Source organism: Aquarana catesbeiana, linkage group LG06 (assembly GCF_042186555.1).
Source record: "Aquarana catesbeiana isolate 2022-GZ linkage group LG06, ASM4218655v1, whole genome shotgun sequence".
Lineage (NCBI taxonomy): Eukaryota > Metazoa > Chordata > Amphibia > Anura > Ranidae > Aquarana > Aquarana catesbeiana.
The window spans coordinates 133,428,326-133,454,201 of NC_133329.1; the positions used below are offsets into that span (position 1 = coordinate 133,428,326).

Sequence of the window (25,876 nt, forward strand, 5' to 3'; positions counted from 1 at the left end):
CATACAATGCATTAAGCTGTCTGCCTGGAGGTCTGCTTTAGGAAACATGCTTGTGCTCGGTTTTCCCTTAGTTAGTTAATTAACATTTCTGTGTAGGACTAGGACAGAACAATAAGGCTTTCAAGCATTCCTGTCTCCAATATTCTATGATGAGCGCCCAAAACTCTATGAATGAGAGCTTATTGTTTTATACTGTTAAGGAAGTGCTGTGGAACGCTACAAACCCTTTGGAGTTGACAGTTTTACTGGGTTTTAGAAGAAGTTTTGACAACATGGTGAACACTTTCAGACGCATTTGAGGATCTTTGGTTGTTTGAAGGCAGGTCTTCAAAACTGGCAATAACTGATCTAGATGCTCTCCGATGACAGGGCCTGAAAAAGATATTACAATTAAAATTACTCGATTTTATAAGGCATACATAGACACCGGGTTCACGATTTCATTTGTTGCCCTTAACAACATTAATAGAGAGATTTGTTGCAGAGGCTGTAAGTTGGCCACCAGAACTATTACAGTACAGCATATATTTCTAGTGAGCACATATTTTAAGTTAATATTGCAGTTTATCTTAAGGATTTTTGGTGTAACTATCACATTTTTAGGTTTGTCCTCCCATACCTTAGTATTTATTAGAAATTTGTAAACTATCCCCTAGATGGAGATATGCATTAGTCTCAGTCAAACTCCCTGCATTATTATAGAGTGAACATACCACATATACCAAAGTGGGAATGTATTGTATCAATGAGCCAGCTAACTCAAGGACTTGCATTTTGAAAAAGAGCAATAATGCACAATCATTGTGTAGCACTGCAACACAAGAACAACCCGTGTATGAAACATGAAAATTGGATACCCCAGGGTCATAGGCAAACTGCTAAAAACACAAATAAAATGCATAACTATATGAGAGCGGTTTAACCTGCCAAAAGATTTGTAGCCAACCCTGTGACAGGACAGTGAAGGGAGAAGGAGCAGACTGATGGGCTCATCTCTCTGTCACTCTGCTCATACCTTCAATCAGCATGCTTCCTGCACTGCAACACACCTGATTTACTCATTGTGCTGTTTTCTCCCTCCCCATCACTGAGCTCTGCTGTACAGGGGACTGTAAGAGGCTAATGTCAAATTCAGGCATTTACTCTGCTTCCATAGAAAAAATACATTTAGGCTACTTTCACTTTGAAGGCGTTTTTCAGGCATTTTAGCGCTAAACATAGCACCTGCAAAGCTCCTGAAAACACCTACCATGCCACTGGAGAGGTGCGCTTAATCACCCGCCGGCATCCTTAACAATCAATGAATAGCTGGTTGTTAGGGAGCCAGTTTGGTGAGGAACCATCTTGCTGAAACCACAGTATATTGTTCCTACAAAAAGGTACGTCATCCATTTGTGAGACAAAAAATATTGCAGCATACAGGAGGTAGGGTTCCAAAAATATGGCCCAATTATTCTGTTGCCAAATATCCCCACCCAACACTATAATTTGAGGATCAGTTTGAAAAAGAGGCTTCATCGCTGTTAAATACTATTAGTTCCCACTTTCGTAAGAACCACTCACAGTATTCTAGACGCCTGTCTGTGTCACCATGCAGTGGACCAGCTGCACTTTAAAGGGATAGAACTTATCATTTCTAATAATTCCATTCCTAAGAATTCAGGCTTATACTAGTGTTAGCCCTCTGAAGAGCGATCTGCAGTGAACTGTTCTGGAGAGGGTGTTGGACAGGCGCTGAAGAGGCATTATGTCGTCTTCTCGTCACCTGTTTTAACCCCATAAAAACCCACACCACAACCATATGCTTTGCATTTGTTTGGGCACTGCCCCATTCAGGCGAGTAGGTTGCTTTCGGCAAGTGGTACTGCCAGCCAATTGCACTGGAGGAAAAATTTTAGTGAACACCTCCATCAAGGAAACTCCGTAAGAACAATTCTGGAGATCAAGCAGTAAAAGGATCAGTTTTATTAACATTTAAAATTGCACACTCACACGGTAAACAGGAAAGATATGCAAATCAAAGCTCAGTAAGAACAGTTCCAGAGATTGAGCCGAATTAGCTTGCAGGATGACGTCACATAGGGCTCCACCCGTGATGATCTGAGATGTTATCACGCAAGTGGCCACGACTTGATCTCCAAAATTGATCTTATGGAGTTTTGATTTGCATATCTTTCCTATTTACCTTATGAGTGTGCAACTTTAAATTTTAATAAAAAACTGATCCTTTTACTGTTATACTATGAGGCTGTTTATTGCAATATCCCCAATGAGCTGGATACTTACCTAGGAACGGAGCAGTAATATTTCACTGGGCTACCTGGCGATTGTTCACATAGAGTGCCATTTGACCACTCAGTTTCTGGGGGTCAAATCAATTTGGTAAGCAGTTTGTGTTGCTTGTCCTGTACTCAATGGAGTTTTGGAAATCTGGTTGATTCCTTCTTTGCCCAGAAGATTATTGTCTATTAGCACAGAAGTTTAAAGGGTCCACGTTTTCAGCACTGGAATCACCAAAGAGCAAAACACTGGGACTGTGAATGGGCTGTTCTATACTTTGACACCTGTCGTTTCATTGCCATGGTCACTATTCTTGTGCACTTAATTTGAGAATGTTTTTTTCCCTTTATTTTGAATGTTTTATTTAGATTGTAAAATTGTTTAGCACTGTTCATCTACGATTATGAACACTTGAATTTACTAACAAATTGGTGCTAGCAGCTTTTTTTATTATTTTAATAGGCTAAGCCAGCCTTTTTCAACCAGGGTGCACTTTAGGTTCTTCAGGGGTGCCCTATGTGTATGGATGCTGTTGTAATGCATAAAACTATTAGTTTAGTTTTTTACATTTTAGAATGGGGTGCCTCAAGACTGTGCAGAATGTTAAAGGGTGCTTTGACTGGAAAAAGGTTGAGAAACCCTTGGCCTAAGCGCAAGGGATATTTGGTTTTTATTTGATTTAAAGTCCTGTAAGTTGCGAGGTGGAGCCTCCATGGTCTTGTTTTACTAGCACATCCCACTAATGCTCGATGGTTTGAGATCTGGAGAACTGGCAGGCCACATCAACACCTCCAACTTATTGTTGTGCTCCTCAAACCATTCTTTAACAATTTTTGAAGTGTAGTAGTGTTTACTGCTAAAAAAGGCTACTGCCATCAGGGAATACTGATTCCATGAAGGGGTGTACTTGGTCAGCAACATTTAGGTAGGTGGTACAAGTCAAAGTGACTTCTACATGAATGGCAGGACCAAGGTTTCCCAGCAGAACATTGCCCAAAGCATCACACTTTACCAGCACATCCCACAGATGCTCGATGGATTGAGATCTGGAGAATTGGCAGGCCACATCAACACCTCCAACTTATTGTTGTGTTCCTCAAACCATTCTTTAACCATTCAGAACATTGCCCAAAGCATCACACTGACTTTGGCAGCTAGCATTCTTCCCATAGTGCATCCTGATACCATTTCTTCCCCAGATAAGTGATGCACATGGCCATCCACACTATGTAAAACAAAATTATGATTAATCAGACCAGACCACCTTCTTCCATTGCTCTGTGGTTCAGTTCTGATGCTCACATGCCCATTGCATGTGCTTTTGGCAGTGGACACAGGTGAGCATGGGCTCCCTTACCAGTGTGGGACCAGACAGCCCCCAAATGCAATACCCATTTTATTTTTTTAACAAGAAAATGGATAACATGTTTACTTGCTGTCTTATATATCCCACCAACTTTCAGATGCCATTGTAACCAGATAAATGTTATTCACTTTACCCATCAGTGATTTTATTGTTATGGCTGACCAGAGTAGTTTTTCTAGGTGTCTTTAGTCTAGTAAAGTAATGTCATGGGTCCTCTCTCCAGCGGTGGTTGGGCCGGAATGCTGCAGAGTGGTCCCATGTATTGATGTGGCACCACTCTCTTCTCAATTACTCTTTAAGCCTGTATATCTTGTGTATCTCAATGCTTATTTTTTTAATTTGTACTGAAAAGTAACATTAGAGCAAACCTGTCAGACTTATTAAAAGCTTGTAATAAAACAGCTTTTAGTCTACTCTCCAGTGGCCTGTGTCTCATACCTTTTCTACGTTCCATTGCTGCAGCCGCTATAAGACTTTTGTAATGGACACTTCTGGAGTGTAATATACCAGTGTCCTGTGCTGTGTGTTGTGGTTCTAGTCTCCAACCCCTACATAACTATTGTGTTGTAACAGAGTTTGGAGCATCAAACCACAGCAGGTGGTAGGTGACAAAGTCCCTTAAGTGTGGAATTCAGAAGAGACTGCAGCGCTTGAATGGAAGGAAGGTATAAGACACAAGCCGCTGGAGCGCCAAGGATAAGAGCCGTTCTACCAAAAGGACTGTGATCATGTTATTTTCAGTCGGACAGGGTTGCTTTATTACTAGTACATCTACATTCAGAAAAGCAGGGCTGATATCAGGCTTCTAAGACAAAGAACATAGAGGGTAATTAGTGAAATTTATCTTCATCATGTGACGTTTGGGAAACAGTAACAACATAGCATGGCAGAAATACAGGTATCTGCCCTTGGGCAAAACGGCCTGGGATTCCTAAGACACCATGTACATATTAGGATAAACAATGCCACAAAGAACATATTGTATGATTAATGTGAAATTGCAGGACTGATTGCTGCAAGACAGGGGTTAAAGAGCAGCTTCAAAAATATTTTAAAAGGGCAGATGTAGGGCATGCTAGTGTCACATGGATTAGTACATGATAAAGAGCAAGATGGAGATATCAAACAAAGAAACACCACATCCCAAATATGAACAATTTCAAATAATTGAAAAACAGGGCAAAGAGGTAACAAACCTCGGGACTCTAAAGGTGTTGGGTATCGAGATCAAAACTCAAATAGCATAAAAATTTAAATTTTTTATTAAAGAAAAAAATAAAAACATGAGAAGGAAGGGTACATCCGTATCAAAAGATGAGTTAATTAATAAAGCATATACAAGCAAAGCACTACCACTCTCAACATGTTTCACTCGATAGAGTTTCTTCAGGAGATTGATGGTGTAGCTCTTTTTATACTATGAATAACAAAACAATTAAGTATCTCTGAACGTATTAGAGGATAATACATTGACATGGCTAAACATGCAAACTGGCAGAGTTTAAAAGGAAACTATGCAAAATTTTTTGAAGAAAAAACAATGATATCAAAACATAAGGACATAGAAACATATGGACACAAAAAAAGGAACCAAACCTCACCAGTACTGCTTTAATTCCATAAAAGATGTAAACAAGACATCCCATTTATCCAGCTCAACCACCTTGGCTGCTTGCAGAGAAGAGCTATACTGGTGATATTTCTAAAAAGAAATATATAAATAAGCCTATAGAACAAGGGTTTAGAGTAGCCAGCACAATGGGTGTAAAAGTATAGCTCATGACCAAAAAAGTTTCAGAAAAAATTATTACCTTTATTTACAATAAGGTTGAATCAATAAGGGGTTAAAATGGTACTGCTGAAGGCAAACAACTGATTATTCTCAACCTGGTACCGGACATCAAAACAAGGTTTGGAAAGACCGGACACCAATTGCGAGATGGACCTATAAGTAATATAGAGTGTAAAGTATAAACCTGATACAATTTTGAATAATGCAGGGGCAAATAAATGGTTGAGTGTACATGAAAAAAAAGGGAAGGCATCTTATCGAAGGTTTATATGGCAAATACTTGAGACCCGGGAGGGATATCCGCTCATCCCTATTCAGATGTCTCAGGCAGACTGTAGAGGCATGTTGCTGCCATTTACATAGCTCCTCTCTGACTCGGCGGCGTCTGACGTCACCGCCGAGTCACGGGCGTAGTGAGGAATGCCACTGCCCATGCGCCAGGGATGACGGCGTATGCACCACAGACGCGAAGCATCATAGGAATAAGGCCGCCATCTTGGAAAGTCCAATGCCCTCAATTTCGTCCGCCCAACCCCAACACATTGGCTATGTCCTTGTCATGCTTTGATGAGGGCATTGGACTTTCCAAGATGGCGGCCTTGTTCCTATGACGCTTCGCATCCCTGGCGCATGCGCAGTGGCATTCCTCACTACGCCCGCGACTCGGCGGTGACGTCAGATGCCGCCAAGTCGGAGAGGGGCTATGTAAATGGCAGCAACATGCCTCTACAGTCTGCCTGAGACATCTGAATAGGGGTGCGCTGATATCCCTCCCGGGTCTCGAGTATTTGCCATATAAACCTTCGGCAAGATGCCTTGCCTTTTTTTCATTACACTCAACCATTTATTTGCCCCTGCATTATTCAAAATTGTATCAGATTTATACTTTACACTCTATATTACTTATAGGTCCATCCTGCAATTGGTGTCCGGTCTTTCCAAACCTTGTTTTGATGTCCGGTACCAGGTTGAGAATAATCAGTTATCTGCCTTCAACAGTACCATTTTAACCCCTTATTGATTCAACCTTATTGTAAATAAAGGTAATAATTTTTTCTGAAACTTTTTTGGTCAGAAGCTATACCTTTACACCCATTGTGCTGGCTACTCTAAACGCTTGTTCTATAGGCTTATTTATATATTTCTTTTTAGAAATATCACCAGTATAGCTCTTCGCTGCAAGCAGCCAAGGTGGTTGAGTTGGATGAATAGGATGTCAAATGCACTGATCGATTTCATTGTTTTGTTTACATCTTTTATGGCATTAAAGCAGTACTGATGAGGTTTGGTTCCTTTTTTTGTGTCCATACGTTTCTATGTCCTTATGTTTTGATATCATTGTTTTTTTCTTCAAAAAATTTTGCATAGTTTCCTTTTAAACTCTATGCCAATTTGCATGTTTAGTCATGTCAATGTATTATCCTCTAATAAGTTCATAAGATACTTAATTGTTTTGTTATTCATAGTATAACAAGAGCCACGCCATCAATCTCCTGAAGAAACTCTATCGAATGAAACATGTCGAGAGTGGTAGTGCTTTGCTTGTATATGCTTTATTAATCAACTCATCTTTTGATATGGATGTACCCATCCTTCTCATGTTTTTATCTTTTTTCTTTAATAAAAAAAATTTAATTTTTATGCTATTTGATGAGTTTTGATCTCGATACCCAACACCTTTAAAGTCCAGAGGTTTGTTACCTCTTTGCCCCGCTTTTCAATTATAAGGATTAGTACATATTGCCATGTCCATTGGAACAGGTTAATAGGTGGCTAAACTAACAAGTAATTCAACGGAGAACAATAGTTTTACAGGCTGAAATGTGGGCAAATTTCATTTGGGCAGATACTAACTTGTTGGAGCAGACCTTCATTTCTTATTAATTGTTATTTTATTTACATAAAATGTGTCATTTTTATTCAAAGACATCTCACAATGACTAAATAGATTATCGTGTACACATACAAAAATGGCATTTAAATCCTGCAAGGCTATTTAAAACACCTGAACATATTCAAAAATATGGGGATTTGGTTACACCATATGTTCATATAGTGCCAAGCCCACTACTGCGTCAAAGTACCCCATTATCAGTGGGTCTTACACTATTCATAGAATGAAAGATCCTGCATCTCAACCATTGGAGACAAACTCCTCTTTATGGGAGAACTATAAGCACTCCTCCTATAACACTGGTGGACACTAATAAGAGGTAATGAAGGGGGGATGGGGTGCTCCAGCCCAAGGGATCTGGTCAGGACCCTTACAATATACAAAACAACAGACTTGGGGGGCACACCCTAAAAATGCGTTTACATTCAAGATGGTACTGCTATGTCTCCCATGGTTGAGATGCAGGATCTTTCATTCTATAAATAGTGTAGGACCCACTGATAATGGAGTATTTTGACGCAGTAGTGGGCTTAGCACTATATGGCCATATGGTGTAACCAAATCCCCATATTTTTAATATGTTCAGGTGTTTTAAATAGCCTTTGATAGCAGAAAACAAACGCTCCTGCGCACAAGTGGATAACCAGACAGTCTATGTATCATGATGATAAAGGTCACAGGCCTTGCTGCCCTCAAGGATAGGGGTATCCTAACAGTCAAAGAGAAAAGGAAAAAAAAAGGGAGCACCAGCCTTGTGCATTATCCTTTGGTCTCTGAGGAAGAAGGTTATCCTTCGAAACGCGTCAGACAGCAGTGGTCCCTGTTATCTCCTCCGTGACCTCTGGAGTTCATCATTTGTCCTAGACCTATTGCTGTCATTCGGAGACCGTATTTATCGGCATATAACACGCACTTTTTTCCCCTGAAAATCAGGGGAAAATCGTGGGTGCGTGTTATAGGCCGATACCCGCCAATTTTGTGTGATCGGAGCGATCGCGGCTATTGCTGCGATCACCGCCGACATACACAGCCGTGTGTGAATTCAAATATGGCGCCGAGACTGCAGGGACTCGGCGGAGCCGAGATGCACATACCCGAGAGTCCTCGGCTTTTCTCGGCGCCGCTTACAGTCCCGCCATTGAACCTGTGTGATGTCCATCATAGGGCGGGACTGTAAGCAGCGCAGAGAAAAGCCGAGGACTCTCGGGTATGTGTATCTCGGCTCCGCCGAGTCCCTGCAGTCTCGGCGCCATATTTGAATTTACACATGGCTGTGTATGTCGGCAGGGATCGCGGCGATCACACAAGGCTGCACTGGGGCAAAGCTGCACTGGGGCAAAGCTGCACTGGGGCAAAGCTGCACTGGGGCAAGGCTGCACTGGGGCAAGGCTACACTGACAAGGCTGCACTGACAAGGCTGCACTGACAAGGCTGCACTGGGGCAAAGCTGCACTGACAAGGCTGCAATAGACACTGGAGCAAGGCTGCACTGACACTGACAAGGCTGCAGATGGACACCGATAAAGCTGCATTGATGGGCATTTTAATGTAAGTTTTTCTTCCTTAAACTTTACTCATAAAAGTTTTTTTCCTTAAAATTCCCTCCTAAACTTGGGGTGCGTGTTATACGCCGATAAATACGGTATTTACATTGCAATATTTCTATAGATGTTTTGAGTAGTTTTCCTTTTATCTACTTTAATAATAAATAAATCAAAGGATAATGCACAAGGCTGGTGCGCCCTTTTTTTCCTTTTCTCGTTTTAATTAGCTTTGCAGGATTTAAATGTCATTTTTGTATGTGTGCGCTGTAATCTATTTTGTTCCGTTTGCAGTCTTATATCAGCACCATCTTGAATGTAAAGCACATTTTTAGGGTGTGTCCCCCAAGTCTGTTTGTATCTCACAATTACTGCCAGTAAATAGCTAGCAATATTTTAAGGGAGTAAAAACCCTTGTAATACATTTTGTCAAAAAGTCATACAAACTGATCATACAACACGTAAGCAGCAAATTCACTTTGGAGGTCCTTGTAGTTAATTGAAACTATTGCAGTGCTATATGATAGACAAACTGAAAATTATATATTTTTTTTTAAAAGAGGGGGAGGCCTATGTGCTGATGTCATTGCCGGCATGTCCACGTGTTCAGAGCGGCGGCCATTGCTGTAAGTCTGGCCAACTTGTTTTTACATGATATGATATAGCAATCTATTTGTTTTATTTGATTTTTAAATAAAATACTGCACAATACAAGCACTTTTGTGGGCTCCCGGTGGGGAGCTCTTTTATATGCAGCTGAACGTTTCCCCAGATGATCCCCTTATTTGATTAACAAGAGGAGCTGGGAAGGATTACGCGTTAAAGGAGCATATTGAGGCTTACATTTATTTTACCTCTGGTGAGTGCATATGTTGGTGAAGGCTCACGTGTAGTGACCCCGTTTGTTACACCTGGTGAAGTGTATCGGCTGTCATTTGCTGTTTATTTGCACGTCTTTGGTGAGTGCATAATTGAGCAGAATTTAAACACTGGATGGAAGCTTGAACACAGGGTGGATACTGATTTTTTTTTTTTAAATGAAAGTTTATATATATTTTGGAATTTTGAATATATACTTTGTTATTTCCTTCTGTTTTTTTTTTTTTTAATAAATATTACGTTTGTATATCATATAGTGCTGCACCTGTACAGTTTTGCTTTATATATAAAGGGTTGTATGATCACCTTTTGTGCCAGCAGCTTATTTTGAGCACTCACTACACATTTTTTACTTTATTTGAAACTACTGTATGTGTTAAGCTTTATTCAGCTTACCCCAATATATTAATATATGTATTACATTTAACAAAATTATTAAATACGATTAATCACATTACTACATTATGTTATAGTTTATTATTAAAGTTAATTTGTCCCAAATATGGGCAAGGTAAGCTGAACTTCAGCCAAATATCTAAATAAACAGATCAAATACATATATGAAAGTTTTACCCGACAAAGGATTTTGAATTCTGTCCATCCAGATGTCAGATTTACACCAATCTGCACACACAGTACTGCCCTGTCAGGCAGGAGAGGTGACCTGACTTTTCTCTACAGCAGTTCAGTACACATATAGGTCCTGCCTCTACCCTGTCAATGGACAGTAAATGGAGAAGCAAGGGACGAATAAGCTCATCTCTGTCATCTCTCCTATAATTAACATGCTCCTTTAACTGCAGCACAATTGAAAATCTACTTAGATGCTGCTTCTAAATTCTGCTGTACAGGGATTGTATTAGGTCGAATTAAATTCCACTGCTTGCATGTTTCGTCAGAATGAAGTTTTCGGGGGACAGGCCAAGTTTATTCTAACGAAACATGTTGGGTGTGGCCTGTCTGTGACATCATCACGTACTGGCGCCAGTCCATGCGGGTTTGCCGGTCCGATTCAGCGTCTTTTCGAGCCCGACCTATCAGCCTGCTGTATGCCCTTTTTATGTAAGGAATCTTTTTTATATTTTTATACCATATTTTGGTGATGTGGAAATAATAAAAGCAGAAAAGTTTTTTTTTTTACATATTTCACGATGGGAGTTTGCATATTTTTTATTCAATGGTGACCTCGGTGCTGGAGTTGCTCGCATGACAGATTAACCGCTAAAGGGAATTACTACAGAGAACAGATGATTGCCCCTAGGCACAAACGGCTTGCTTCAATCTTACCACAGATAATCGCTCCATGTGTGATTATAATAAAAAACCTGCAGGCAGCGGTGGTGGCTGTCAGCTTGTCTTTGCTTGCTACAGGATGAGCAGCCATATCCACGTGTACCTGTGAGTCCAGCCATAGGAATATGCTGCTTTCTTGCTACAGGTTGCACATACATGCCCTGTGATTGAGGTCTTAGATCACATAGATCTTTTATTCGGGTGTATTTAGAGCCTTGAAACTTAGTGTCAGATGAGATGTAATTTTATCCTTTGCATTCCATTTGCTGAAATGCTTATTTTTAAACACACTGTAGAACAGTTTTTAATGTATCACAAAAAAAAAAAAAAAAACAAATATGAATACCCCTATCAAGAATACTTTTCTAGGCAATGTGACCAAAGGCTTTTGGTCATAAAAAAAAAAAAGTTTGAATGCAGCCTCAAAAATGAATTTCAGGCAGCTGTTACAAACATGTGCGCTCACTATAAATACACTGTTGTTAGGTTCCCTTTAAATGCAGGGCAGGATAGCCAACTGGATCAGAGCCTAAATGAAATCATGGATATGCTTAGGTAACACTGTAAGGCAAACAAAGGCCAACCACCAGTTTCAACACCATTATAACTCAGCAGTTATGAATTGAAAAGGTATGCAGTTTTCTCAGACTGTATGTCAAAAGTAATTCCGAAGGTGCTGAAAACAGGGGGATTTGTTAATGGACCAAATGTAGCCACTGCAGCACACATGGCTCTGTCTAGCATGATATAGCTGATATAGCCTCTTCCTGCAATGAAGAAATACAGAACCACAACAGGGGATTGCAGTCTTAAATTGGAAACGAAGGCCCGTTCATGCTGCAATAAGGCATCTCAATGCACCTGTTTTGGAGTGCTGAAGTGTGCTGCATTAGGGTGCCTATTCAAACTGTATGAGCGCTCAATACACTAAAAATACCCAAGCCCAGAGCAGGCCTCCCCAATCTTTGTGTGACAACGTGTGGGGGGTTCATCTTTCCCGCAGCCATTGTCACTTTTGAAAATCGTCATAGCTGTGCAGGGCTCCTACATCTACAAGTCCTGTCTGTCACTGCTTGTAGTTCTCAATAGAATACAAGAGCAAAGAGAAGTACACTTCCTTCATCTCTCCATCTCAAAGCCCGTACCTAGGTCTGCAAGAGCCTGGCATTGTAGCCATGATCCACTGACTATAGGTGCAATGCTTTCCAGGCTCCTTTGTAAAATAAATAAATAAATAAATAAATAAATAAATATCGTAAAAGCACATTATTTTCCTGCAAAAATATGTGCAATTATTATTATTTTTTAAAGGTGGACATAACCTTTAACCACTAGTTTTTAATTGGCCAGAACAGCTGCCTTTGTCACTTTTTGTACTGCAAACAGAGCATATGTATCTGTGTGTTATGCTTTAATGTAACCGCATAGCAGAGTACTGTAGCTGTGCTTTGGGATGCAATGCACATCTACAGAGCCTTGCCAAGCAATGTGGTGCACATTATAACTTGCAGTCTGTTATGAATAAGCCCTAAATGGGTATGATCTGGCAAAATAAAAAAACATTCAGTACATCTCAGCAATTAACATTTCCCCATTTTTTCTGTACTGCAAGTACAGAACAATATTGGTTTATTTGTCTGAAATCCAGTGAATGCATAACTTCCTTTTCCTCCCATGAGTTCGCTCCTAAAGATCACCGCCTCCTCATGTTATGGATATGGGGAGAGGGGGACTTTCTGTAGTCCTGATGAACAGACTAGGGCAGGGCTGACAACATTGTTTGTGATTTCAGTGCAGCAGAGGTTATGCATTACAAAACTGGGCTAAAAGAAACCCAGAAAGGCTGTTACAAGAAGGACCAAGCAGTATAAATAACAAAAGGCTTTTTTTTACCAAATGTAAAGTATAAGAGACAAAAAGGCATACAAATCATACACCCCCACCTCTCCAACACTAAAATTACAATGCAGCTGCTCACACAGTACACCACACCAAACATACTCCTGCAGCTGACTCTATAAACAGTGGAACAGTGGAGACTTAGTAGAAGTGTCAGGATTGCTGGATATAAGTCCCAAGCAGGGAGATCTCATTGGCGGGCAAAATGTGTTGGCATGACGTCATTACGTACGGCAGCCGCTGGTTGCGCACACATGCACACCACTGTCCTAACACATTCAACCAATTTTTGTATTGTCTGCGTGGGTTACTAGGATCACACCGACTACACTCATTCACTCAGTCATTGGACATGGGCAATCGGTAAGTGGTCTAAATATCTTACCTTTTACCACATTAGTAATCAGTGGTCCCCTGGATTTTATTTCAATTTTTAGAGGCCATGCATGGTCTGTTAAGAACACACTGAAATTCTTGCAAATAAAAAGACTATTTTTCTGTACTTGCATTTTAAAGGGATTACAGGGATTATACATGAGAAAACGTGCATGCATGTGCATGTTAATGTATTACAAATGTTTTATTATTTTCATTTCGCTCACACACTTTAATAATACAGTATAATCAGTTCCTTTAAATGGTTTTTGAACGCTTACCAGACTCCGATACAAGAACTTCATACTGGGCCCTCTCGATGGAAAAATTGGTCCATTGGTCATGACTTTGTGATGTCCATTGCATTAGCTCTTGCATGTGCTGTCTGTACAGGTCCAGGTGATCATTCAATCCCTGTACTTGAGCCAGTGACAACATCACATCTTGAACCTGTGCAGGAGGGAGCAGTATATTATAAGGTGCACGATATTTCAAGTAGAGATTTGTGGGGACCTGAGTATTCAGTGTATGTTTACATATTAGAGGCCCAGCTGGTAATTTGCAAAAAAGTGATGTAAAAGAGCACAATTTCAATTACTGGCAGACACTTGAGAGGTAACTTGCCAGTTTCATAAAAGAGAAGTTCACCTTTTTGAAAAAAATAAAATAAATTAAATGCACATATTTTTGCCCTTGGCCCCGAGGAGTGCCCTCATCATCGCCCTTGCAGCCCATTGAAACTACAAGTCCATTGGCCGTAGTAGAAAAAGATACTTGTAGTTTGTTTATTCACAGGAAACTGAATGAATGACACGCCTGTGTGGGTCGAGCCCCGCACAGCCACGCTCTTTTCAAACAGTGACAGTGGGTGCAGGGGGAACCATCCCCGCCCGCTCTCACGGGGGGAAGCGGGATCGATCAGGGGCAGCAGGTTGGAACATGTTCTGAAGGTGAATTTATTTTTTAAAATCTCTCAGAAATGTCTGTGGAAGATATTAGGTTCTTGGGTCTATACACTGGTTGCAGACATGATCAAAAGGGTCCACTCTCCATGTTTGATTTGTAACTGACTTTATATTATGGAGAAAGCAACAGGTGGGGAACAGTCTGAGCAAATTGAGCAAGAAGACAGAAATGCCACAGTGGGCAGGAACAGAGCCAAGAACTATGCCAGGGAGATACCAATGCTGGAGACCACAGTAGTCAGTGGGAGGCTAAACCCACCCGAGTCCCCATACCACTTTTGGGTTGACTGTCCCTTTAGGAAGGGCACTTACGATCATAGGTTTATGTAAGAATCTGAATAGTCAATATTTAAATATTGTAGACATGAAAGAATTATATTCGTCTCTATAATTAGCTCTATCCATCTTAAAAAGCTTGAATCAGTCTATTAAAAGCTATTTGATGTATGAGATTAGCTGTAGCTCACACACTGCATACTTAGTAGCAGAGAAACAATCTGTGCGGTCAGAAAGTTGATAGGGCAATATCTATTGGGTCCCTTTCACTCATCAGTGAGGAGGCAAATGTAAATCTTCCACAAGTAAGCATGTACAATTACAATGAATTAATGAGATATTGTCACTTTGTCTATTTAGATCAATGTGACAGGGTCTCTGGAAAGTATATCCCCCCACCTGTGCTTCCTCTGCAGCTAATGACACTACCTAGCAGTTCTGGGCTGTTTGAGACTCAATATATTAAATATATATATATATACACACACACACACACACACACACACACATATATATACATATATACACAGTTGTGCTCATAAGTTTACATACCCTGGCTGAATTTATGATTTCATGGCCATTTTACAGAGAATATGAATGATAATACAAAAACTTCTCACTCATGGTTAGTGTTTGGCTGAAACCATGTATTATCAATCAACAGTGTTTACTCTTTTTAAATCATAATAACAGAAACTACCCAAATGACCCTGATCAAAAGTTTACATACCCTGGTGATTTTGGCCTAATAACATGCACACAAGTTGACACAAAAGGGGTTTGAATGGCTATTAAAAAGGTAACCATCCTCACCTGTGATCTGTTTGCTTGTAATAGTGTGTGCGTATAAAAGGTCAATGAGTTTCTGGACTCCTGACAGACCCTCGCATCTTTCATCCAGTGCTGCACTGACATTTCTGGATTCTGAGTCATGGGGAAAGCAAAAGAATTGTCAAAGGATCTGCGGGAAAAGGTAGTTGAACTGTATAAAACAGGAAAGGGATATAAAAAGATATCCAAGGAATTGAGAATGCCAATCAGCAGTGTTCAAACTCTAATCAAGAAGTGGAAAATGAGGGGTTCTGTTGAAACCAAACCACGGTCAGGTAGACCAACTGAAATTTCAGCCATAACTACCAAGAAAATAGTTTGGGATGCAAAGAAAAACCCACAAAATAACTTCAGGTGAAATACAGGACTCTGAAAACATGTGGTGTGGCTGTTTCAAGATGCACAATAAGGAGGCACTTGAAGAAAGATGGGCTGCATGGTCGAGTCGCCAGAAGAAAGCCATTACTGCGCAAATACCACAAAGTATCCCGCTTACAATATGCCAAACATCACAGAGACAAACCTCAAACCTTCTGGCACTAAGTCATTTGGAGTTATGAGACCAAAATTTAGCTTTTTGGCCACAACCATAAACGCTACATTTGGAGAGGAGTCAACAAGGCCCCTATTGAAAGGTACGCAGGTGGTTCGCTGATGTTTTGGGGATGTGTGAGCTACAAAGGCACAGTAAATTTGGTCAAAACTGTTGGGAAGATGAATGCAGTATGTTATCAAAAAATACTAAAGGAACATTTGCATTCATCAGCCAGGAAGCTGCGCATGGGACGTACTTGGACATTTCAACATGACAATGATCCAAAACACAAGGCCAAGTCGACATGTCATTGGCTACAGCAGAATAAAGAGGGTTCTGGAGTGGCCATCTCAGTCTCCCGACCTCTATATCATTGAGCCACTCTGGGGAGATCTCAAACATGCAGTTCATGCAAGACAGCCCAAGAATTTACAGGAATTGGAGGCCTTTTGCCAAGAGGAATGGGCAGCTTTACCATCTGAGAAGATAAAGAGTCTCATCCACAAATACCACAAAAGACTTCAAGCTGTCATGTTAAAGGGGGCAATACACAGTATTAAGAACAGGGGTATGTAAACTTTTTAATCAGGGTAATTTGGGTAGTTTCTGTTGTCATTACGATTCAAAAAAAAAAAAAAAAAAAAAAGAGTAAAAACAGTTGAATGAATGATTTGTATAGCGCTACCTATGCGAACTGAATCGCCTCAGGGCTCTTTTTGCCGCCGGTGTCCATCTGCGGTCCTTTGCCCCATGGGGTCCCGACGCGCTTACAAACACATACAACATACACATATTTGGCCAATTTTTTCAACAGGATCCAATTAACCTACCAGCATGTCTTTGGAGTGTGGGAGGAAACCGGAGTACCCGGAGGAAACCCACGTAGGCACAGGGAGAACATGCAAACTCCAGGCAGATGGCGTTGTGGTTGGGATTTGAACCAGCGACCCTATTGCTGCTAGGTGAAAGTGCTAACCACTACACCACTGTGCTGCCCCAGTTGATTGATAATAAATGGCTTCAGCCAAACACTAACCATGAGTGAAAAAAAAGTTTGTGTTATCATTCATATTCTGAATAATGGCCAAGTAATCTTAAATTCTGCCAGGGTATGTAAACCTATGAGCACAATTTTGTGTGTACACATACACACACACACAGTATCTCACAAAAGTGAGTACATACCCTCACATTTTTGTAATTATTTTATTATATCTTTCATGTGACAACACTGAAGAAATGACACTTTGCCACAATGTAATGTAGTGAGTGTACAGCTTGTACAGGGAAAGAGATATCATCGCTCCAGGCAGGTCAATGTGGAATAAACCTCTCCTCTATCTAGGAAGCCACAGATGCTGGCAATACATGTAGCAATAAACTTGAGAAAAATCCTGGACAGCCGCACTCCAAAAAATAGCCTTAATTTGTCAAAAAAGGTCAAAAATACATGCCACAGCAGAACGGACAGAAGAGCTGACGCGTTTAACACTATCAGTGCTTAATCATAGCACAGCTAAGATTAAGCACCGTTTGATAATGTGAAACGCATCAGATCTACTGTCCGTTCTGCTATAGCATGTATTTTTGATCTTTTTTGACAAATAAAGGCTATTTTTTGGAGTGCGGCTGTCCAGGATTTTTCTCAAGTTTATTGTACAGCTTGTAGAACTGTGTAAATTTGCTGTCCCCTCAAAATAACTCAACACAGCCATTAATGTCTAAACCGCTGGCAACAAAAGTGAGTACACCCCTAAGTTAAATTGTCCAAATTGGGCCCAATTAGCCATTTTCCGTCCCCGGTGTCATGTGACTCGTTACTGTACAAGGTCTCAGGTGTGAATTTGGAGCAGGCGTGTTAAATTTGGTGTGATCACTCTCTTATACTGGTCACTGGAAGTTCAACATGGCACCTCATGGCAAAGAACTCTCTGAGGATCTGAAAAAAAGAATTGTTGCTCTAAATAAAAATGGCCTAGGCCAGTGATGGCGAACCTTGGCACCCCAGATGTTTTGGAACTACATTTCCCATAACACTCAACTACACTGCAGAGTGCAAAAGCATTATGGGAAATGTACTTCCAAAACATCTGGGGTGCCAAGGTTCGCCATCACTGGCCTAGGCTATAAGAAGATTGCCAAAGCCCTGAAACTGAGCTGCAGCACAGTGGCCAAGACCATACAGTGATTTAACAGGACAGGTTCCACTCAGAACAGTCCTCACCATGGTCGACCAAAGAAGTTGAGTGCACGTGCTCAGCATCATATCCAGAGGTTGTCTTTAGGAAAGAGACATAAGAGTGCTGCCAGCATTGCTGCAGAGGTTGAAGGGGTGGGGGGGTCAGCCTGTCAGTGCTCAGACCATATTCCGCACACTGCATCAAAGTGGTCTGCATGGCTGTCATCCCAGAAGGAAGCCTTTTCTAAAGATGATGCACAAGAAAGCCCGCAAACAGTTTGTTGTAGACAAGCAGACTAAGGACATGGATTACTGGAACCATGTCTTGTGGTCTGAGGAGACAAAGATAAACGTATTTGGTTCAGATGGTGTAAAGCGTGTGTGGCGGCAACCAGGTGAGGAGTACAAAGACAAGTGTGTCTTGCCTACAGTCAAGCATGGTGGTGAGAGTGTCATGGTCTGGGGAGCTACAGTTCATTAAGGGAACCATGAATTCCAACATGTACTGTGACATACTGAAGCAGAGCATGTCCCCCTCCCTTGACTGTAAGACTGGGCCGCAGGGCAGTATACCAACATAACAACGACCCCAAACATACCTCCAAGACAATTACTGCCTTGCAAAAGAAGCTGAGGGTAAAGGTGACGGACTGGCCAAGCATGTCTCCAGACCTAAACCCTATTGAGCATCTGTGTGGCATCCTCCAGCAGAAGGTGGAGGAGCGCAAGGTCTCTAACATCCACCAGCTCTGTGATGTCGTCATTGAGGAGTGGAAGAGGACTCCAGTAGCAACCTGTAAAGCTCTGGTGAACTCCATGCCCAAGAGGGTTAAGGCAGTGCTGAAAAATAATGGTGGCCACACAAAATATTGACACTTTGGGCCCTATTTGGACATTTTCACTTAGAGGTGTACTCAGTTTTGTTGCCAGCGGTTTAGACATTAATGGCTGTATGTTGAGTTATTTTGAGGGGACAGCAAATTTACACTGTTATACAAGCTGTACACTCACTACTTTACATTGTAGCAAAGTGTAATTTCTTCAGTGTTGTCACATGGAAAGATATAATAAAATATTTACAAAAACGTGAGGGGTGTAATATATATATTTTTTTTCTTATAACAGTTTACCTGTAAAATCCTTTTCTTTTGAAGCACAACACAGAGCCATAGTAATTACTATGTGGGTTATATAGTCCACCTTCAGGTGCTGGACACTGGCACACCCTAAACAGGAAGTTGCCTCCCTATATAACCCCTCCCATACCGGGAGTATCTCAGTTTTGTAGCAAAGCAATACACGTGTATACTAGAAAGAGGGGCGGGACCTCTGTGTCCCATGATGTACTTCAAAAGAAAAAAGGATTTTACAGGTAAGCCATTATAAAAATCCTATTTTCTTTAATCTGAAGGGGACAGGGACACAACAAAAGTAGGGCACCATGAGATCCGAGGACTTATACTGCTGCCTGCAGTACACTGCGCCCAAAGGCGACATCCTCATGTCTTTTTACATCAACCTGATAGAATCTGGTAAATGTATAGATTGAAGACCAAGTTGCGGCCTTGCAGATTTGAGCCACAGAGGCTTGGTGATGCACGGCCCACGAAGCACTAACAGCCCTAGAGGAGTGCGCTTTGATTTGAGGGTAGAAACTACCCCTTTAAACCATAAGCTTGAATGATTACTTGTCAAATCCATTTAGAAATAGTAGATTTCGATGCTGCCTGTCCTCTTTTAGGACCTTCAGGCAACACAAATAAAATATCCATTTTCTGGATCTGAGCAGTCGCCTTTAAGTAGACTTTGACTGCCCTCACCACATCAAGAGAATGTAGTGATTGTTCTTCCATAGAACAGGGTTCTGGAAAAAAATGAAGGTAGAACAATATCCTGGTTCAGATAAAAACCTGATACTACCTTTGGTAAAAAGTTAGGATGAGGACGCAATACTACCTTATCTTTGAAAACAATAATAATATGGCTCTTTACAAGAAAGAACAGCCAATTCTGATACCTTTCTTGCAGCAGATATGGTTACCAGAAAAAAATAGTTTCCTTGTCAAAAAGGACCAAGGGAATATGTGGTATCGGCCCAAAAAAAGGCTGTTTTGTAATGCCGACAAAACTAAATTCAAGTCCCAAGGGTTCAGGGGTGACCTAACCGGAGATTAAGCCGTGTTACCCCCTGAATAAAGTTATGAACCAAAGAATGCTTAGCAAGTGGTCGTTGAAATAATACTGATAAGGCCGAGACCTGTCCTTAGAAAGCACTCAAGGCCAGCTTTATTTCACACCCCATCTGCAGAAAGTCAAGCATTCAACCTTTGACCTATTTCCTGGAGTGCAACCCCTGGTTTCACACCAGGAGACATATGCTTCCCAGATTCCATAATATATAAATTATGGAGGCCGGCTCCCTTGCATTAACCAAGGTAGAAACCACTGAACATGACAGCCCATGCTTCTTCAGAGTGTGGGTCTCAATAGCCAATCCATTAAATTTAGCGTTTGTAAAGTAGGATGGAAAACCGGACCTTGCAAGAGAAGATCTGGTCATGGCGGTAGGGTCCATGGGTTCCCTACTACCATCTTTACGATCTCTGCATACCAAGATTTCCTGGGCCCAGCTGGGGGCCACAAGAATCACCGGCTTCCCTTCCTGCAAGATCCTGCGAAGAAGCCCTGGACACAGGCAGAATAGGAGGGAATGCATAAATCAGTGAGAACCGATTCCACGGGAATAACAAGGCATCTGTTCCGCATGCTAGCGGATCCTTGTTCTTGACACAAAGCTGTTGATTTCTTTGTTGAACCTGGACACAAACAGATCTACGTCTGGGATCCCCCATCTCTGACATATTGACAGGAAGGTATCGGGGTGAAGGAACCATTCTGCTGGGAATAACTGCTGGCGACGCAAGTAGTCCGCCTGCCCATTTTTTATTCCTAGAAAGAAGACTACATGATTTTCTGCCCAAGATAGGATATGATTCACCTTTCTCTGGGCCGCACAGCTTCTTGTGCCCCCTTGATTAATATAGACCATTGCTGTGGCATTGCCGGATTGAATTCTGGCAGGACAATTCCATAAACTGAACGTTCAGGCCCTCAGGACCAAGTGCTCTGCCTGAATTTCTAGAATGTTAATGGGCAAGGCCCTTTCTGAACTGGGCCACTTCTCTTGGACAGTTGCCTCTTTCAGGACTGCTACCCAACCCCAAGGAAAAAAAAAAAAAAAAAATATGGCATATGTTGTTACCATTTCCCCAGGTAACTGGAGGAAGGTTTTTCCCTTTTGCAAATTTTTGGTTATCAACCATACACTGAGGCTCCGGTGCACCCAGCCTACAGCATCTGGTATTTCCAGGCAGTCTCCCATCCAGGTACTAACCAGGCCTGACCCTGCTAAGCCTCCAAGATCCAACAAGATCGGGCGCTTTCAGGGTGATGCGGCCGTATGCTTTGGAATCAGACACATTGGGAATCTAGAGCTTGAACCCTTTGTTCCAAGCCGATATTGAGATCCAGAATGTCCATTCAGATTTGGCATGGTGAAAAAGAGTTTTGAACCAAACCCCAACCTCTGCTCTTACATGTGGACCACCATGATCACTTTTTACCAAAAGATGGTCCAATGCTTGAGAGAAAGACTTCTTTTTCTCTGGATCGTTTCCTTAGGAATGTTTGATCTGAGAAACGAGGAGACGGGAACTCTTAGAACTCCAGTTTGTACTTTGGAGCTATTGAGGAAGTCACCCATTCGTCTCAACACTCTTCCTGCCAGATCCTTGAGAACTGCAGAAGAATTCCCCCTATTCGACTGAGCAGGGGGCGCCTCCTCATAAGGAGGCTTCAGTATCTAGTAGGTTTCCTCCCCCAAGACCTCTTTTGTCCCTGGGGTTAACTCTGATGATTACCTTTTAAACCTGACGGCAGAAGCTGTTGTGACTGCCTGGAGGCTGATGCGCCCCCCCCGGGCACAGAAGGAGCTTTAAAACGAATATACATTTACTCCTTTTCTTAAATGGCAAAAGGGGTACCTGGGTGCATTTGAACCGGGATGTTCCTGGTCCCACAGCTGCAGTCTTACTTGTTGTGCCACAGAGGAGCTCTGGAGTTATAGCTATGTTCTCTTAGTTTGATGCATTACCTTGGACTCACTAGCCCCACCTGCTGCCAGTTGTGGACAATCTACAATCAAAGCAGCCCATAAATAGCAGCACTTCCTATCTCTCAATGCCCGTTTGTTTGGACTAGCTTTTTTGTACTTCACCGCCAGCTCGTGTATGACCTTTGCCTGCCTGACCAATCTCTGGATTTCGATCGTGTACCGCTTTGCCTGATCTGTTGCCGTCCTGATCTGCCCGACTAAGTTTTCGCCTGAATCCTCAGCACACAAGCTCCACTTCGGACACTACCTATCACAGGTACCTTACAACTTTTCCCACTAGAATTTCTTTAGATGTATTATCCAAAACATTCCCAAATAGCTGTTTCAATACAAAAGGAAGACTAGCCAGGAGCTTCTTGCATGGCGCTTAGCGAAGGGCGCAAGGCCTGAAGGATAGAATCTCTCATAGCAACTATTGCAAACATAAAGCTGCCAGATCCTGGGCCTGCTGAGCAGGATAACCTTGAACACCTGTTTAAACTGTTCTCTTAACGATTAACCAATTACTGTCAGCGCAGGCTGAGATACTCAATCTGCCAACCTCTTATTCAGAGAGGTTATAGCAGTGTTATTTGCTGGTATACCCTGCTTAGTGAATTTTTTCCACCATAGGATAAAGTGTGAAAACTTTTTAGGAGGGAATACAATGCTTATCTGGGTTTTCCACTCCGATACAAAAAACGTTTCCAGCAATGAACGGACAGGGAAAGGCATGCACAGCTTGAGGAGGCTTTAGCGAACCCAAACACTCAGTTAAGGGTACATAAATGTGGAGCGGACTATTCAGCAAGAAATTGCACCATCAATCTTACAGATTGTGAACGCTGATCCCCCCACATTTGACACCTCAGAAGAGGAGTCATCAGCCTCACTACGGTCCCCTGAGGGAATTCTTCTCCTGCCCCTAGTTTCTCAGCTTGAGGGTCCTTCGTAATGTAAGAGAACCTGTCACATTTAGTCTCACACTGGGATGCGATTAAAGCCGCTAACTTTTTTTTTTTTCAATCCTATCCTGGCTTAGGAAAAAATATCTTTTTAATAACATAAACAGGGGCTGCAGTGTTGAAAACAATTGCAAACATTTCATGGCCCCGATGCTCACTCTGACCAGCCACCCCCTCTCAGGGGAGGATACCATTTGTAGAGATGAGTAGGCTTTCCAGAGCTTGAGGGAGAACCTTTTAGCTCCTTTTTTGGGGATGTTTCAACCCCCCCTTCTGACCAGAAGAAAATCGCATCCACTGCTTGAGCAATAGTCAGCCACTGCCGCTGCTATTAATGCTCAGCCTGATGCAAATAGTAAATGTGTCAAATAGGAAATGCCTGTATCACCAACTTCTTTCATGCCCCTCTTTGCTCTTGTGTACCTCCGACAATTTTTGCAGCCAGCACAAATGGAGTTTTTTTTTTTTTTAAAAAACACTCCCGCGTTGGAGGACGCCAACGCCGCGTTAAGCCCCGCCCCTCCGTCGTATTGCGAGCCCCTTTCTCTTTCAAAAAAAAGTTTTCCCGTGCGAGCGCGGGCCTCCCATCCGACAGGATCGGCTTGTGTGAGGGAGGGATGGCATGGAGGAGACCTGAAATTTTAAAGGAAACATTTCATAAGAAAATTAAAAAATTCCTTAGAAAAACTCCACTTACCTTTCCCGCCGCAGGGTTTTCTGTGGTAAAACCAACAGATCCAATCTTCACCCTTCACGGTGGGTTCTGTTAACAAACCTTCAGGAACCGGGGGCCCCCAGGAAACCCACAATCCTGGACCTGTAATAGCACCCCGCCAGTAAAACTTTATGGATTAAAATACCAAAGTACTGGATCCTGGGGTCCAGCTCTCTAAAAAGAGAAGCGTTTACAAGCAAAGACCACGTTTCTTAGGACACGAGGCCTGGGTACAATTCAATTTGGCCCAAAAAAGACACTTTGAATGGATCCGGCTGCATAGCTAGCCCCAGCAAAGATTGCTCCAGTGGAGCTCAGCACAGCACATCTTCACTCATGACCAACACCTTAGACACTGGCGAAAAAACTAAAGATACTCCCGGTATGGGAGGGGTTATATAGGGAGGCAACTTCCTGTTTAGGGTGTGCCAGTGTCCAGCACCTAAAGGTGGACTATAACCCACATAGTAATTAATATGCCTCTGTGTCCCGTGATGTACGATTAAAGAGAATATATAATATATAAATATACATACATATATACAATATATATATATATATATATATATATATATATATATATATATATATATATATATATATATATATATATATATATATATATATATATATATATATACACACATATACACATACATACACATATATATTTAATACAGATTTACAAATCTGTAACCCAGTGATCAAATTGTTTACACTGATATACCGTAATTGTTTTCACATGAATACACCACTTTAAAAAGTTATAGATTCTTTTTAATAAAGGCTGTTTGAGGACTCTGAGAGATCAGTGTTCTGGAACTGCTAAAGAACATTACATTGCTGACACTGCGTCTGCTTTTCAATGGTGCGACTAGCAGAGATTGATGGGGCACTGGAAACATAAGAATCTTCAAATAATTTATGTCATACAATATAAAGACTATGTGATGTTAGTGTACAAGTTTATGTTCCCTAAAATAGGAATATTTTCTACATGGAAATGTAGGACCAGCAATATTGTGAAAAGACTAAAAGTGGAAACTTTAATTTGAAAAGTCAGCTCATCACTGGCTGACCCTAAGCTACAGGGCACCTCCATCAGACTAAAAGCACTGGATGATCATGGCGCCTTCCCCACACATTAGTGTTGCAAGTGTAAGGTAAACAGGTGTGCTCCTAGGATATCCATGCTATGAGTGTTACAGGGGAACAGGAGAAAATCTACAAGTCATCTTGGTTCTTGTCTGACAGCCTATACTCAGTCTAAAGCAGATCTTGCATTGTGATCACATTAAGAATATAATTTTCAGTAAATAATATGCTATGTCAGTTTAATGTAACTACATTTTATTTTTTCATTTTTAAGTCCGCAGTGGTGCAAAAACCTAAAAAAAAAAGGAAAAAACATTAGGTGGAACAAAACACGTACATGTGAAACACACACTGAAAAGTGCACTTAAGGGTGTGCTTAAGGGTGTGCTTTAGTCCACCCCCCCCGAAAGGGGGTAGGACCTCTACCCTAAACCCCCCAAGGTGCAAGGCTCCTGACAGGACAAAGGGTTTCCATGGTCTGCCTAGCCAGAAGGGCCTGTCAGACCCCGTTCTTCTAGGTCAGCCAAAGCCGACCATTGAATGCTTGGTTGAGGGGTTCCTCCCGAAGAGAAGGACCCCCCCAGGGAAAGGCCCGAGGACTCACACCCTTCATCCAGTGAGAAAAAGTGAGACAAAACGTTGGAGAAAAATAAATAAAAATAATAAGTGGCTGTGCAATTGTGCAGTGGATGGGGCCTGAGGTCTGGTAGACAAAAATTGCCCCGGACTTAGCCAAAAGACCCTGCTCTAAAGGTGCAGAGCAGAAAATGAACTTTGGTGACTGTGACCATGTGCTCATTGTGGAGTGACCACTCCCAGGGGGCAACAGAAGAACAGCCGCAG

The 25,876-nt window shown here is 41.7% G+C and overlaps 1 protein-coding gene across 2 annotated transcripts in view; it reads right to left on the minus strand.

The window, feature by feature from the left end:
* DNAAF5 (dynein axonemal assembly factor 5) overlaps positions 1–25,876 on the minus strand; it is an 82,382-nt gene that overhangs the window by 21,031 nt on the left and 35,475 nt on the right. For both annotated transcript variants that reach the window (XM_073636845.1, XM_073636846.1), the window contains exons 8-9: positions 13,601–13,769; positions 225–372 (exon numbers count right to left, since the gene is read on the minus strand). In XM_073636845.1, the coding sequence (XP_073492946.1) occupies positions 225–372; positions 13,601–13,769 (317 nt within the window). The remainder of the gene's footprint in view (positions 1–224; positions 373–13,600; positions 13,770–25,876) is intronic.